At 46.5% G+C, this 14,594-nt stretch overlaps 5 protein-coding genes across 5 annotated transcripts; 2 read left to right on the top strand and 3 right to left on the bottom strand.

Moving 5' to 3' along the window:
• Positions 1 to 478: 478 nt before the first annotated feature.
• C8R40DRAFT_1205574 (glycoside hydrolase) lies at positions 479 to 2,998 on the top strand (the record flags this gene model as incomplete). The annotated part of the gene is made up of 15 exons (XM_046233155.1): positions 479 to 526; positions 585 to 603; positions 667 to 875; positions 929 to 1,260; positions 1,324 to 1,398; positions 1,457 to 1,475; positions 1,537 to 1,563; positions 1,614 to 1,732; positions 1,785 to 1,994; positions 2,042 to 2,125; positions 2,177 to 2,224; positions 2,278 to 2,467; positions 2,518 to 2,578; positions 2,630 to 2,649; positions 2,702 to 2,998. The coding sequence occupies 15 exons, from the start codon at positions 479 to 481 to the stop codon at positions 2,759 to 2,761; spliced, it is 1,521 nt and encodes a 506-aa protein (XP_046083103.1). The 3' UTR covers positions 2,762 to 2,998.
• Positions 2,948 to 7,134, bottom strand: C8R40DRAFT_518707 (uncharacterized protein). Its single transcript, XM_046235315.1, has 3 exons — positions 5,592 to 7,134; positions 3,986 to 5,518; positions 2,948 to 3,926 (listed from the first exon to the last, which is right to left on the bottom strand). The coding sequence occupies exons 1-3, from the start codon at positions 6,894 to 6,896 to the stop codon at positions 3,096 to 3,098; spliced, it is 3,669 nt and encodes a 1,222-aa protein (XP_046083102.1). The 5' UTR covers positions 6,897 to 7,134; the 3' UTR covers positions 2,948 to 3,095.
• A 356-nt stretch (positions 7,135 to 7,490) lies between these two features.
• On the top strand, positions 7,491 to 9,469 carry C8R40DRAFT_1205540 (ATP-NAD kinase-like domain-containing protein). Its single transcript, XM_046233154.1, has 7 exons — positions 7,491 to 7,561; positions 7,620 to 7,711; positions 7,769 to 7,909; positions 7,963 to 8,088; positions 8,242 to 8,342; positions 8,444 to 8,614; positions 9,028 to 9,469. Exons 1-7 carry the CDS (start codon positions 7,518 to 7,520, stop codon positions 9,310 to 9,312), a joined length of 960 nt encoding a protein of 319 aa, XP_046083101.1. The 5' UTR covers positions 7,491 to 7,517; the 3' UTR covers positions 9,313 to 9,469.
• Positions 9,470 to 9,854: 385 nt separating this feature from the next.
• Positions 9,855 to 13,033, bottom strand: C8R40DRAFT_1174073 (Sodium/calcium exchanger protein-domain-containing protein; the record flags this gene model as incomplete). The annotated part of the gene is made up of 17 exons (XM_046232126.1): positions 9,855 to 9,892; positions 10,028 to 10,069; positions 10,132 to 10,197; positions 10,308 to 10,393; positions 10,455 to 10,477; positions 10,551 to 10,745; positions 10,827 to 11,356; positions 11,461 to 11,616; positions 11,679 to 11,744; positions 11,799 to 11,825; positions 11,878 to 11,923; positions 12,077 to 12,103; positions 12,163 to 12,237; positions 12,302 to 12,333; positions 12,437 to 12,482; positions 12,547 to 12,581; positions 12,634 to 13,033. 17 exons carry the CDS (start codon positions 13,031 to 13,033, stop codon positions 9,855 to 9,857), a joined length of 1,890 nt encoding a protein of 629 aa, XP_046083100.1.
• Positions 13,034 to 13,955: 922 nt separating this feature from the next.
• Positions 13,956 to 14,520, bottom strand: C8R40DRAFT_1174072 (uncharacterized protein; the record flags this gene model as incomplete). The annotated part of the gene is made up of 3 exons (XM_046232125.1): positions 13,956 to 14,174; positions 14,209 to 14,231; positions 14,292 to 14,520. The coding sequence occupies 3 exons, from the start codon at positions 14,518 to 14,520 to the stop codon at positions 13,956 to 13,958; spliced, it is 471 nt and encodes a 156-aa protein (XP_046083099.1).
• Between the last annotated feature and the right edge of the window lie 74 nt (positions 14,521 to 14,594).

The raw sequence follows: 14,594 nt of genomic DNA, 5'->3' as shown, positions 1-14,594 counted from the left end.
AGCAGATTATTCGACCACAGGACGTTCCTTAAGTGTTCCTTAATGGAAACAGGATCTATATATGAGTCCCTTGGGTGCTGCGACATCTCCCAGTGTTGTTTGAATCTTTTTCCCTTCTGCTGGCATCATGATGAAGCGTAGTAAGTGATGTTCTTCCACTCAGAGGAATATAATCCTATCAATTTAACCAGCTCCGAGTCCTACTTCCCAAATATTCACTTTAGCTCTGGTGTTAATGCTTATCATTGTTGGCTTTATCTCTTACACGGTATGTTTCTCCTTGCCAGAAGCCTTGACAATCAACTTAGGAGATTTCTCTTAGCAGTCTATTTGGTATCCGGAGCGATTGAAAGCGGGATTGTTTGGTATGCCCTTGCCGCCTCGTTCGTTCGTACCATATCTCATGATCATATCAGAAGATTTCTCATCCGAGGTGCTCCCGTATGATTACCGTTACTTTTCCGGATCTTCCGTTGAAATGGGAGCGGACGACGAGAAAATGGAAGCAATCGTTGCTGCATTTAGGGTATACATTTATTCACTCCGTCCGCACTTGTATTTATTGAGTTCAAGCAATCTCACAGCACGCTTGGAATGCTTATGGTGATGACTGTTCACATGTTCGTACTGTACATTCAACCTTACTATGCGCATATCTGTCTGTAGTTCGGGATGCCATGGGGTGTGATGAATATCATCCCATATCCAGAACTGGCGAAAATCTTACTTCAAGTGGTGGGATCGGGTACACGATCGTAGACGCGATAGATACGATTTACTTGATGGGCTTACGGTCAGAATACGAAGTCGCTCGTCGGTGGATAGAGACCGAACTTTCATTCAACCATTCTTATCCGGAGGTCTCAACTTTCGAGGTGCATTCCAATGCTTGTCTTCGAGAAAAAGTCTTACACGAATTTATTTGCAGACAACCATCCGGGTTTTGGGAGGGCTGCTCAGTGCACATTATCTTACTTCAGATATGTTATATTTGAACCACGCTGAAGACTTGGGACGCCGTATCGTAGTAGCATTCAACACATTGTCAGGCCTTCCTCATCGGACTGTTAATCTGGGAAAACCTCATTCTCCTCAGTATTCTTACATCACCAGTCTCGCCGAAGCAGGCTCTTTGCAACTAGAGTTCAAGTACCTCGCGGAACTCACTCAGAACGATACTTTCTGGTATAAAGCAGAACACGCCATGTCTGTGATTCGAGATGGTCTTTTGCCTAATGGATTAGCTCCTACGAGAATAAGGTATAGAGACTATGCATTGCTAGTATGTAGTCCAACGTAAGCTGATCACATAGGTATTTCTAGGATACAGCAAGGAACTTTCCAAAGCTCAGTCGTGCGCCTTGGCTCCTTGGCAGACTCGTATTATGAATATCTCTTGTGAGCAAGTCTGATTTCTCCATGTAACTTGGGCCTCTGGCACCGATGCCATCTACAGGAAGCAGTTTTTGCAGACCGTCAGTCGTCTTAATTTTTATTCTCCTGACCAAGACTCATACCACATACACAAATATCCAGAAATCGACGGAGCGTTTATACCAGATGGTTCGCTATACCTTTGCTTAATCAGCGATCTCACTGATTTCCTGATTCAGATGTATAACAATGCTACAGACGGGATCGCTGAGAACCTTATACAACAAACACCGGAAGAGCATATCACATACATGGCAGAACTCGATCCTCAAGGGCGCTTCCTCAATAGCACACCCAGGTGCGCTACGTTGGAAGCCTTGCATCGTTTCGCGACATTGACATTTCTATAGTTCGTGGAACCTTGGGCACAGGCAAGAGCATCTCGCCTGTTTCCTTGCAGGATCCCTCATGCTCGGCGCTGTGACTTCTGGCTCGCGAAATGGGCATCGGATGGTTTCAGTGCCTCCCAAGCCGCATGAACTAACTCCTCGAGGATTGAGAGATTGGAAAATGGGTATAGACTTTCTGGAAGGGTGCATGAGTACACACGACACTAAGACGTGAGTAGTGTCACTCTACATCGTCGGTGCTTTCTAAGTGAGATCAGTGGGTTAGCTCCCGAGGTTGCAGAATTCAGGGCCGTCAACGACGCTAACTACGCATACGACAAGGATTGGTTTATTCCAAGAACGTAAGCTTTTTTTAGTTCATCAGCAACCGTCTTCCCCTAACACATCTATAGATTCTCAGGTGTTGATCGGTCGCCATACGAGGCACGATATATGCTACGGTCAGTAGGATACGTATCATGACACGATACACATTGGTTGAATTTTGGTACAGGCCAGAGATAGTCGAATCTATATTCATTGCTTGGCGCTTGACTGGTGATCCTCGATATCGCGAGTGGGCCTGGAATATTTTTTCCTCCATTCAACAACATGCACGAATACCTACAGGAGGTTATGGAACCGTATCGGATGTAAATCAAGTCCCGGCCAGACTGTTGGATAAGCAGGAGACATTTTTCCTGGTATTCCGTCTTTTTGTTGGTCCTTGAATAATGCTCTCATTCAATCTTAGAGTGAAACGCTCAAATACCTGTACCTCACTTTCTGTCATTCTGATGTTCTTCCGCTACAAGGTAAAATTCGCGTTAGGGAATTCCAGGCATGCTAACGTTACATGTATGCAGGCATTGTTTTTAACACTGAGGTAAGAATTGAAGTCTTTCTTTGTTCAAATACGTTTCATGTCAGGACGTTAGGCCCATCCACTTCCGATATTTTACCCCACAGTTGTCAGTTCAAATCCCAGTCATTTATGAATACTTTGTATCCAGTTCAAAATTCATCGCATACATAGATGTCATATGCTCCTTACTTGATGCCCAACCGAGCTTCACCGAAGGGTGTCTTAGTATGTTATTCTCGAACAAGACCAGTACCATATATTCGACTACATCATTACGACAGGTGTTGTAGATACAAGCAGGTCCACAAAAGAGAGAAAATATGATGAATAAGTCGGAGAACTCTAGGAGGGGGATTTATGATAGAAAATACAGTGTGTGGATGACTGAAAAGTGGCAGTACGGCTACTACAATACAATAATGGGTCAAAACAGAATAATAGGGACGTGAATGAACAGCGTAGATACGCTATGTCGAAAGCATGCCCGGATCATCTTCCTCGCCGAAAATTTCGTCAAAAATCTCCTTGCCCTCAGTAGGAAGCGCAGGCAATTTTTTGACACCGCAATCTGGATTCTCACGAAGAAGCTTGAACCTCAGCTTCCTCTCGTCGTTCCACATCTGTTCAAGGGCCAGCGTCAGGTTCTTCAAGCCCCATATGAAGCCCATGTCAGCGTCTTCGGGATAATGAGGGGGAAAACGAGCGTATATGAGTCCAGTTTCCGGATCAATATCAGCATTATATCCTTGAGAGCTTGTTGTTACTTCATGCGGCAGGTGTTTGTCAAAGTCCTCCGGATATGGCAACCAGTCTCGGCCGGTGGTGGTATGAGCAAAGTCAACAAGGCGAACGTCAACGGCTCCTCTCTTGCGCCTGTCCTTGTCAACGGAACCTTTCTGCATCGGACCCAACAAGAGTTCTTCGCTGTGTGATCTCCGAAGCATACGAGAGGAAGACGTATCAGATGAAGAGGCGGTGGCACCTCGCTCGAGAGACTCGCCACGCTTGCTGCGCGAGGTCGGTGTTTCGAGGACCAGGTCTTTATATGCTTGTTGAGTCTCATGATCTCCATCATATATAAACAGAAGACTGCATCCGTAGAACCGATATCCTTTCAAACGAGAGATGATACGAGCAAGTCCATATAGCTTCTGCAGTAGCGTAGGGATCTGATAGGCAAGAAGGCGATCTCCATTATGTAGAAAAGATGCGAGCTTTGCAGGAAAATCTTCCGGACGGATTTCGCGACCAATGTATTTATCTTGAGTGATGTAAGTCGCGCTCTTGATGTTCCAAACCTACCAAAAAAAAAGAGATCCGTTTAACAAGAGGTGAACGACTGGTTGACGATACGTACCTGCATACCACACATCCTTACACCCAAGGTCCTACTCGTCGTACGATCACATTTCTTTCGCTGACTTTTCTTCTTCACAGGCGTTGCATCCATGCCGTACTGGCGGGTTCCCATCTTCAAATCCATCACACACGGATGCTTTAACCGTCCAGTTAAATCTTCCATGAGGATAAAATGATTTTGTCGAGAGAACTCTGAATCCAAATCGTGCTTAGGCTCTGCTTCTCCATCATCATGTTGTTTTGGATGCACGTCGTCAGTGGTGAGTTCTGGCTCTTTGAGCGGAGGCATCCTAATGGGAGAAGTTAACGTCATTCGATGAGGGCGCTCATCTAATGATCTAGACCGGCTACGCTTCCGGAGAGAGGGTGGTAATTCAGTCGTATCTAAGTCAGAACTAGTTAAATTTGGCCACTTGTGACTTCTCAGTGGCGGCGGACTACCTTCGACGTCCATGTCGAACAGACCCACCACATCGTGGTCAAATTGTTCCTGTCCCCGATGATCTTGATTCTGTTGCTCATAAGCTATAGCATGAAGCTTAGAAGGCGACGCTATCATGGCCTCGCTTTGCACCCTCCGCAATTGGCTATGATCAGAATCTCGCAGACGACCCAATGAATCGCCAGCGATTTTTCGACCACGTCGCCTTCGGACTTTACTGGAAGAGTTGTCAAAATCAGAAGGATCATCACCCTCCGCATCAGCGACCTCTCCGTCGTCATCTACTATACGCGTGCCTCCTAACCAGCGGCCTCCAGGACGGCGCTTCAGACGACGAAGCACAGTGCTGAAAACGTGATCCTTTAACTTGGTGTTAACCATAGTAGACCCACGGCCTCCGAACAACGGTGAGTGCATATGCTCTGAATGAAACGAGGGTAGTTCTGGTCTACATCCAAACCCATCATCCTCGTCTGAAGCAGATTTGACCAAAAAAATCCTCCTCTTTTCCCCCTCAGGAAATCCTGGACGCAACCCATTCGTTAGAATTTTGGGCGAATTCGCTGGAGTCGGTGCGGTCATTTCGCTAGAAACAAAGGGAGGATAGCGCGCTAGGGGACTAGGCTTAAGAATACCTGACCCAGAATCGGGGCTGGCAAGATCGGGGCTGGAAGCTGTACCTCGGTGAAGGGTCTGACGTTGGAATCTTCGGATAGCGGATGGCACGCCTGCAGCAGTGTATTGAGAAGCAGAGCGGCTACGTGAGCCACGAAGCATCCATTCAGGGACGATATGTCGGTTGCGGTCCAACACGACCTCTGGCATCTCAGATTCGTCTGTGTCCGTATACTCTTCATTGTGTTTACCCCCAGCTGAAGGTCGGTCTGTCGCTGCTTTTTGCAAGGGAGGTCTAGGTGTCTTGGCCTCTCCATGACCATCCGCGGAAGGCTTGAGCTGCAATGTAGCACTTTTCAAAACACGACGGTACGAGACAAGCATTACACCAAGGTATCGCGGAATATATGCAAGAAGGGGTGGAGCCTCTCGTTCAACCATTTCGTAGAAAAGATTTTCTCGAGAGACGAGAGGCTAGAAGAGCATTGGAGAAAGGAGTAATAAGGCCACTTAAAGAAACAGAGATGAGTATATGAAGAAAGCGAACCTTGCATACAGCGCGTTTCGTAAATTTGTAGATGGCGCTGTGACCACCGACTTGATTACGAAAGGGCCGTAGTGGAATGTGAGGAAGAGTATCCTGGGAGATGTTGAGGCCCATGTCCAGGAGATAGGTGTTTTCATCACCATCGTCGGCATCTGTATAATGGTGATAAGGTGTATCTGGAGAAGGGAAAGAGATTGTGGGCGAGCTGGCATCATCCAGGGGTGGGATGGAGGAAGAAAGGTTTTGGTGATGAGTAAATGCGGTAGAGTGGGATGTGGTAGACGTAGTTCCTGAGGCAGAATCCCAACCGGACTCGTCGTCGGTAGACCAGGGCGAAAGTGTGGAAGAATCATAATGGGGTACAGCTGATAAATATGGATGCGGTGATTGGACTCCTGTTGATGGTTGAGAGCGTGAAGATGAGCGGCGGATGACATCTGGTGGTTCCAGTTGTTCTAACAATCTCGGCGAAGGTAATGGGGAAATTATTTCGTCCTCCGCACGTTCCCGTCGTCGTCCGCGGTCAATGCCATCATCCCATTTGCCAACGTCTTTCCGCCACTGATTTAAGTCAGTGACAGACAGCTTTCTTTCCTGAGCTTTCTTATCTTCTTGCTGTTTGTGATCAGAGCTGGCTAAGCTTTCTCTCGTCCTGACTCTGTGTAGCGTAACTGTACTTTTCTCTCTCCTGAGCACGACCGCCTCACGGTCAGGCCATTCTGAGCGCTTCACAAATTCGAATTTAGCCTCTGCAACGTCACCGCCATTTCCGAGGGAAGCTGATCGTTCGTGATGGTCTGTTGAAGGCTGAACATCATTGGTCTGTGAATCGTCTTCGGTCTCTTTGAAGAGTTGTAGAGTGGCAGCGACTTTTCGGCCAATCCCGGAAGTTGATGGATGAGTGGGAAGAGGAACAGCGGGTGCCGAAGTTGATGAGGAGGACGACGACGAAGACCCGGTAGACGGAGAACGAGTCCTTCGGAAGATCGGGCGAGAAGGCGAAAGCTTAATCTGGCCAGCAGTTGGCGGTAGAGTTAGAGCGCGAGATTTGCCTGCTACAGAATGCTTTCGGCGATGAGAAGAGGACTTTTCTGTCAGATATCCGTCCGAGTCTGTTCCATCTCCATTCAGACGTTGGCGTGAAGAACTCAGATGAGAGCCTGGAGAGGTTCTAGGCCATTTTCCGGAAATTTCGGACAGAAAAGAGGCAGAGCGAGGGGAGGAAATAGGCTGGCTGGATGTGGATGAAGGGTAGCGGAATTGGGATTGCTTCGACTGCCTGAAATCAGCAGCAGCAGAACCCATAGACAAGCCAAGAATACACAATAGTTTATCCGAGTACAGGAGCAAGAATTTTCGCGAGAGAATCAGCAAGTCAAACAGGAATTGTAAGAACTGTACAGTGTTCTCTATATAACTTTTTTTCTTCTCGCCAGGAGTGTGTAAAGAGCAAAAATGATATCACAGGCAGCCAACCGCTGCAGCCCACGTGCGAAGGAAGCTAACGTAACCAACGTTGGTCCGATGAAAGTCCCTGGTATCTCGTTCACTGCAGGGGTGGAGCATAAACCTTCCAGGACTGGTTACCGTTTCTTCTGCGATGTAGGTGGAGAACGCCGAAAGTACCTCAAAAGTCAGACGTTCAGTGAAATCCTTTGCACCGGAATTTGCCGCTAGCTGACAAATCACATGTGGCAATTACGCCATCATTTGCTTGTCGGCCTTTCTGATGCTTCATTCATTGCGCCGCACACTTTTGACGACAAAATGTCTTCAAACATCTACACGGCTCTTCTCCAATAAGCCTGTTCAACCAGTGTTTGTTTTCTTTTCTTATATGCCTTTCTGTCTAAATCGCTCAAGTGCATCGAAGACAGATGGCAGGCATTACACCAGTCCCCGAAAAACATCCTCATCGTAAACAAAATGCGCACGCAGCCTGTGATACTTGCTATTGACGCGTTCCTCGAGTTAGCATTGAACATTCAACTGCATGCTTGAATTCAATTCCTAAAAATTTCGGCGTAGGCACGTTCATTCTACGTATCCCGGTGTCCGAGTTTTTCATGAAGATAGACCTGATATTCCTCATGGAGCCGAAGTATGGCATCCTGGTGTGTGTCAACGATAAACTTGGGCCCAACGTTCTTTACTAAACCTAGGCTATGTCGCTTTAGGCAAACCTGAAAAAATCGACTTGGTTGTAACTTTAGGTGGAGACGGAACAATTCTTCATGCATCGTCTCTTTTTAGCTCAGGCGCTGTTCCACCTGTGCTTAGTTTCTCGTTGGGCACTCTAGGTTTCTTGCTTCCTTTCCGTACGTCTTTCCGGCGCTCTTTCTTGACTGAGGCCTACAAGTACGCCTCGTAGATATCGACGACTTTGCCAAAGCCCTCAAAAGTGTTTTTGACGGAAAAGCTACTATCCTTAATCGGATGCGGTTAGCATGCACTTTCTATAACGAGGACGAATCCAAGAAACCTGATCAAGCCGATGGTGCGTGTTTCACTCTAAAATACACATTCCACATCCTGTACCCCAAACTTATACCTGTGTCAACATTTATTGTCTGATCCATTCGATCATACGAACGTTCCTCTTAACCTAATCATTTTCAGCCATTCCATTCCCGCTGAATCACATCCACAGATTGGCAAGTAATGAACGAAGTTGCATTGCACCGAGGATCGAGCCCGCACTTAAACACGATCGATATTTTCGTCGACGGGCAGCATCTGACGGAGGCTGTGGTACGTGCGTTCTACTTTCGCTTCCAATGGTTGAGGCTTCATGCTCTTGCTAACATATTTTCGTTTCCTTATCTCATACTACCTATACTGGATAACAACAGTCTGATGGCCTTATCGTCTCGACGCCCACAGGCTCCACAGCCTACTCGCTTTCGGCCGGAGGACCTATCGTCCATCCATCTTTGAGCGCACTTGTGTTGACCCCAATTTGTCCGAGGAGCTTGTCTTTCAGACCCTTGGTTTTCCCCTCGTCGTCATCTATCACGTTGAGGGTGAGTCAAACTGTCCGTTCTTTTCGTGCTCTTCTTTTTGGCGGCTTGTTCGTTATTCATACGCTTGTTCCTCGCCTGGTCCCTGGGTTCCTCTTCCTCCTTTCTCCTTGATTCAATGATGTCCAAAGTTTCTCCGCTTCCTTTTCCTATTTTGGTCATGACTGTTCTATTCTTCGGATATATGACGGGAATCTACAAATACTACCATCTGCAAATCACTATCTAGACGTTGTCTGGATACATATGGACAATCTCACTCATCCCGTTCATTTCATGGGTTTATCATTTTGTTCTTGCTCGGTTATTGCTATTCGTTCGGTTTCCAATCTGTCTATTTAACTCATTTACATTGGTTCCTTCGTTCTTACCGTCGTTCTGTTCACCCACCATCTAATCCCTTTCTGAAATCCCAGATTGGTAACCGCAGCCGCGCCCATGCCGGTGTGTCCATGGATGGACGAACCTCGCACGTTCTTCATCCCGGTGAATCAGTCACTATACAAGCATCGCCTTACCCTGTTCCGTGTATCAATCGATCCTCAATCGTACCCGAAGATGGAAGCGAGAGAGAGGAATTAGAGAAAGGGGAAGGAGCAAGGCCGGGGAAGGAGGATGATTGGGTGAGGGATATCAATAACTTGTTGCAGTATAATGCAACGTTTAGGAGTAAGGCGCTATTGAGGCATAGTCGGACGTGAAACGGAGCTTCCCGAATTTTTGCTGAGATCAGTGCAAGTGGGTAGATTCCATGGGTTGTCTTTGACAGAGATGTACGCGTCGTACCTGCTCGATTGAAGGTCTGCGTTGTATTCTTCAAGGACAAGTCTACCATTGAAACAGATTCGAGAAAAAAAAAGATTTCGTGGCCCAGCCGATCCTCTGTGCTGGACTATGGTAGTAATTACAGGGCTTCTACAGTGATAGAGGGTATATACGCATGATGTACACGGGGTGATGGAAATCTGAAATAAATATCCTTTAATGTAAGTTATATACTGCTATTTGTCCTGGTCAGTCGTTCAAGGAAACGAGTATTGTAATAGTAGACTGATGAACGTATTGAAAAGTTCGATACTTTGCTTTGCACTTCAGCAGAACAATCGAAAGTAAACCAAGTGCTCGAAACTCAATGCCGAAGAATGTCTGTAGCGCCAAGGAATTATTGGAGCGGGGGACGTCAAAAAGGAGAGCATAAGGCATATTCTATGTTTTTTTATTTATCGAATTTTGTTTGTAAGTCCTAAGTGCAATTGTTCAACAAACCCGAAGGGTCGGATCCTGTAAAGGGAATATGAGTAAGTAAATGTGATAATCAAACGAACGAATAACGACGTCAAGAAACCAAAAGATGCCCAGAGCAGAAGACAATGGGCGGAAAGGAATGGGACAGAAGAACTACATGTTTGGACTTACCAGGATAGTACCAGAACGTTACGCAAAGGATTATATATAGACCTATTTGACAATTCACAGAAAGTGAGTTATGAACTAATGGCGGAGAAATCCAAATGACTCACACATCAAGATCATACCCTCCAGCCAGTTCGACTTGCCATCTTGCACGGAATAGTTAACCGTCAGGACTAACAAGGAGTGAGCATCAGAAATACAGGAAAAAAGATCAGCGGATAGAGGAAAATGAGGCAAGGATGGGAGATCGTAGCAGGGTATATCATGATAAGAAAACACCCACCGGCAAGGAACAGCGTTATCGACTCGTAAGGATCGAACAACAATGTAAGCGGCTTGCCCATCATCCAGCCCAGCGTTACAATGAAACTAAAAGACAAGCGAAGGTGTTAGATAAAATGAGGGAGGAACGGATACTAGGACTACGCACGGTATAACGAATAGCGCAATTTGCTGTACGAGGCAGAAAAAAAAGTATTGATCAGGACTCAACTGACATACATACAAATATTCACTTGGCACTGACCAACGTACTCCCAACGGCAACACCTAGACTCAGCGTCAGCTTGTCTTTCACAGACACTGTAACAGCGGTGACATGTTCCGCTGCATTGCCTACAATAGGCAGCAAAATGATTCCAACAAATTCCTGTGATATAGCGCCAGTATCTGTAAGCCCATCGATGGAGTCAACGAGCCATTCGGCTGTCACAGAGACGAGCTGTGTAAACGAAAGAGAAGAAAGACGATCAGTCGAGTCTTGAAACACGAGAATACGAAGAAAGCTTGAAAATTGACTCACAGCAGTAACAACAGCTAACAGCACAATCGTCGTCGTGAGGTTCATCTGTGGCTTTTCCTCCTCTTCCTCGACCTCTACAACTACTTCACCTTCAGCGGTAGACGTGGCCGGAGCCAACCCCTTCTCTACATCCTTCGACTTGTGCCTCCCACCAGCCAGAGAAGCCGCGGATGAAGCTACAGAGGTAAATGTTGCGGCGGTGGTACTAGCCGTATCCCAGGCCTTTGTTGTAAGACGACCTATGAGGGGCTTTGAGGACGTCGGAGTCGCACTTGGACCTTCGCCTTCTCCGTGTCCATGCTCTAGATCGGGATGTTGGTCGTGCGCGAGGTCGAAGGAAGAATATGGTGGCATGACGTGCATTTCCAAGCGTTCCGCGGAGGCATTTAAGTGAGCATGGTCGACGGAAGACTTGTTTGATTTGGTCTTTTTAGGTCTCGGAGCATACTTTGTAGACTTAATGATGTCGTTTTTGTCGTTGTAGAGGGAGGCATGAGAGTAGAGTTGGAATACGAGGTAGGCTGCATAGACTGTTTTACGAAGGGACAAATTTCAGTTCTGTTGTACATAAAAATCATATCCAACCTAGACTGGAAACAAAACCACGAAGCAGAAATTAAGATGTCACACTTACTGAATAATAAGATTATGGCAACTCCATGTGAAACCTTCAACAGATCCTGCCCTTCGTCTGAATCAGTTTGGGTTGTGACGTTGTAATAAAACGCGGCAGGAAGAAGAATGGCGATGACAGCGATGGTGAGAAGGGAGGAGTTGAGCTGGGAGGCAACTGCGTTAGAAGTAGGAACATATGTCAATGGAGATCGATCCAGTAGATTGCGGAATCTATACCTAATCCAAACCCTTGTTCCGAAAACCGAACGCCTCCAGCGAAGAAACACATCCCCAGAACAAGCACTGCAAGGCTCAATTCGAGACAAATTCCCCTTTGGACTTTTCAAGAATACGTACGAAGGTTACTGAGCATAGAGCCAATTACTGAACATACGATATGAGATTAACAAGTTGAATTGAAGAGAGAAGAACTTACGAGACGATTGAACGATGTGCAATTTACACTGAGTTAGCGCGATAATCTACCACAGATAGAAGTCATTACTTGCGGATTTAGGAAGCAGAAGAAGGAAGGCCCAGGGAAAAATGTATGTGTGGGTAGAAAGAAAATAGAACAAAGGATACCATCGCTGAGGTCGCAGAACATCGAGTTGGGAAGTATGACGATAACTTACAGCAACAATAAGCTCCACGGCATTCCCCTATACGATACATCTTTTAAGTTGTAGAGAGTGCCACATGCAAATAAACTCGACCGTACAAGAGTAGCGTTTAGCAGGCCCGCCAAGGTCTGTCCCACTCGCATTGATAGTTCGTCCGTTGCAAAAGCTAGGAGCTACAAAACAAGACATTTGAGCTCGAGTGCCGCTGTGATGGATAACAAAGATGATCAAACAAACCTTAGCTAGAGGGATTATTGCGAGAAACGAGACTGCGATGAATGAACAATTGAAGGAAAACGTCGCGTTAGTGACAAGTCGCAAAAACAAAAAGGGGAGTAGGATATGTTGATATTCGAGAATGGCGGAACGCACAGACAAAGATCAGAGTATCATTATCTGAGGCAAAATTGAGGGCCCACTGGAAATGAACATGAATCATTATTGGTATAATGTATGGAGAATTCAGGTCGTTCTGGACATACAGAAACGGGTATGCAGAGTAACAAAAGGTTGATCCCTAGAAGAGCATCAGTGAAGTGATGGGGGACTGAGTCGGACGTGCAACTTACAGGAACTGCATATTACAGACCTGAAGCTCTGGAACATGGTCGGCGAAGGCCCAACTTTCTTGCTTGGTGTCAATAAACTCGAGAACGTTCCTGCCCGTACAACCTCTCTTGGTGAATGCGGTCCAAGTCCCTCGACCTGTTCATGCCTCTGCTTTCGCGAATCAGTAGTTGACCTTCGAAATATGCTTTTGAAGTTGGGTTTCATATGATCCACGGTGATAAGAGGTGGTAGCGCAGGTGCAGCAGTAGAGGTGATGGTAGGAGATAGATTATTTGTAGGTGCTTGTGTGAACGTCGTTTGGGTTGGAGGAGCAGATTCATCAGTCAATAAAGCAATATCGGATCCATACTCGTGCTCGTGGCGAAGGCTAGCAGCCGGTTCTATGAAACACAAAGACATTAATGGGGTGGCAGAAAACACGCAAATGAGAGATGGAAACACGCACCCATGTAAATCTATGGAATATAAATGAAAGGCAGGTGGAAACGAGCGAACAAAGGTTGTTGTATACAGCCTGATTTAAGACGAAGATAAAGAACCCTTTTTGAGCGGCGTTGTGATAAAAGATAAAAGCTGTAGCAATACCACAAAAACGGAAGTGCGGAAATAGTTAAAGTAGAGCTGTTGTCTATATTCACTGCGGATCTCCCAGTGCGGAAAGGTGCGAAACCGGCACTTCGGCGGGTTGTCTACAAGCTCCGCACCCCTCCGTCCCATCTGCCCCTTCAGGCCACTCTCAGGCCCCTCCGCTCTTGTTTTATGCCACAATTTCGCCACAACGCCCAACACCCAATGTCCTCTTTCAGTTCAAAGCAGTGGGCTCCGTGGGCTTGTTCAGATTACTTGTACTGCAGCTGCATGGGATGCTGTGCCATTGACTTCAAATGAAGTCAGCATGCTATATTTTACATGTATGCTATTACTTATACATACCGTGAAAATCATCCGAAATACAGCCCACGTAGTTTTAGAATCTTATGCGATAATCGGTGTCAGTGGACATTACCATATCAAAGATGAAGATAAGAATCATTTTACACCTGTGTACACCGTATACACACACACACCTTGCAAGCTTAAGCTGTACATAATTTTACTCGTCCTCGTCAAGTGAGTATTCAGTCAGTCAAAAAAGTTCAAAGGAAGTACCCACTCAAGTTGCTCAAGTTATCCTGGCTTGCGATATTCTTGGTCAACTCACACCACACGATTGTTTGGCCAGACGGAAACATCATTGGAACCCCAGCCACCTACGGCGCAGTTAAATATGCAAGAGCCTGCCTTTGAGGTTCTCAAGCCGGTGCCGAGGCTATCGAGTCCATCACCACTGAGGGCGAGAGGGAACTGACCCTGTACCGGTCTTACCCGTTAAATCTGTGCGTCCGTTCCTGCTGGGTGACGCCGGCCGCGAAGGCTCTAGCGCACCAAAGAGAGGTTGGGTATACTGCTGGGGATCAAACGCTCGAACGTGGGCCCGGGAAGATGTTGCCAGAATTCGTCTGCTAGGATAACTGAGCAACTCGAGGGGTATAGGCTGAGCCTACCTGTCAAAGGCAAAGGTCAGTAATACTTACCTCAACAGCTGCCTGGCCAAGCGCTGTTGCACGTCTCTTGCAGTCTCTTGCTTAGACACCAGATAATAGTATGTCTTGCCTACTGGTTATTGCAATTTTGATTGAGAATCTCGCACCAGAGGCTTCCCAGTCAAGCAGAGATGAACAATGTCTGAGACATCCAGCTTTCAGACCAACTCCCTTATTATGTTCGAGCCATGAACGTGGGTCAGTCTGTATCCTAGCATTGCTGGAGGCCATATAGCTGTAGAGACTCAGCGAGGTTATATGGGTACGATTGAAAGCAGAAATTCCACCGATCCAGTTACCCATTCTGAGTTGGAACGAATTCATAACGTCATGATTCTTGAAGTCTTTCGTGCAAGTAAAATCTGAAACTGATTATC

This window comes from Lentinula edodes, assembly GCF_021015755.1.
Source record: "Lentinula edodes strain Le(Bin) 0899 ss11 chromosome Unknown C8R40scaffold_34, whole genome shotgun sequence".
Lineage (NCBI taxonomy): Eukaryota > Fungi > Basidiomycota > Agaricomycetes > Agaricales > Omphalotaceae > Lentinula > Lentinula edodes.
This window is presented reverse-complemented; position numbering and strand designations above follow the sequence as displayed.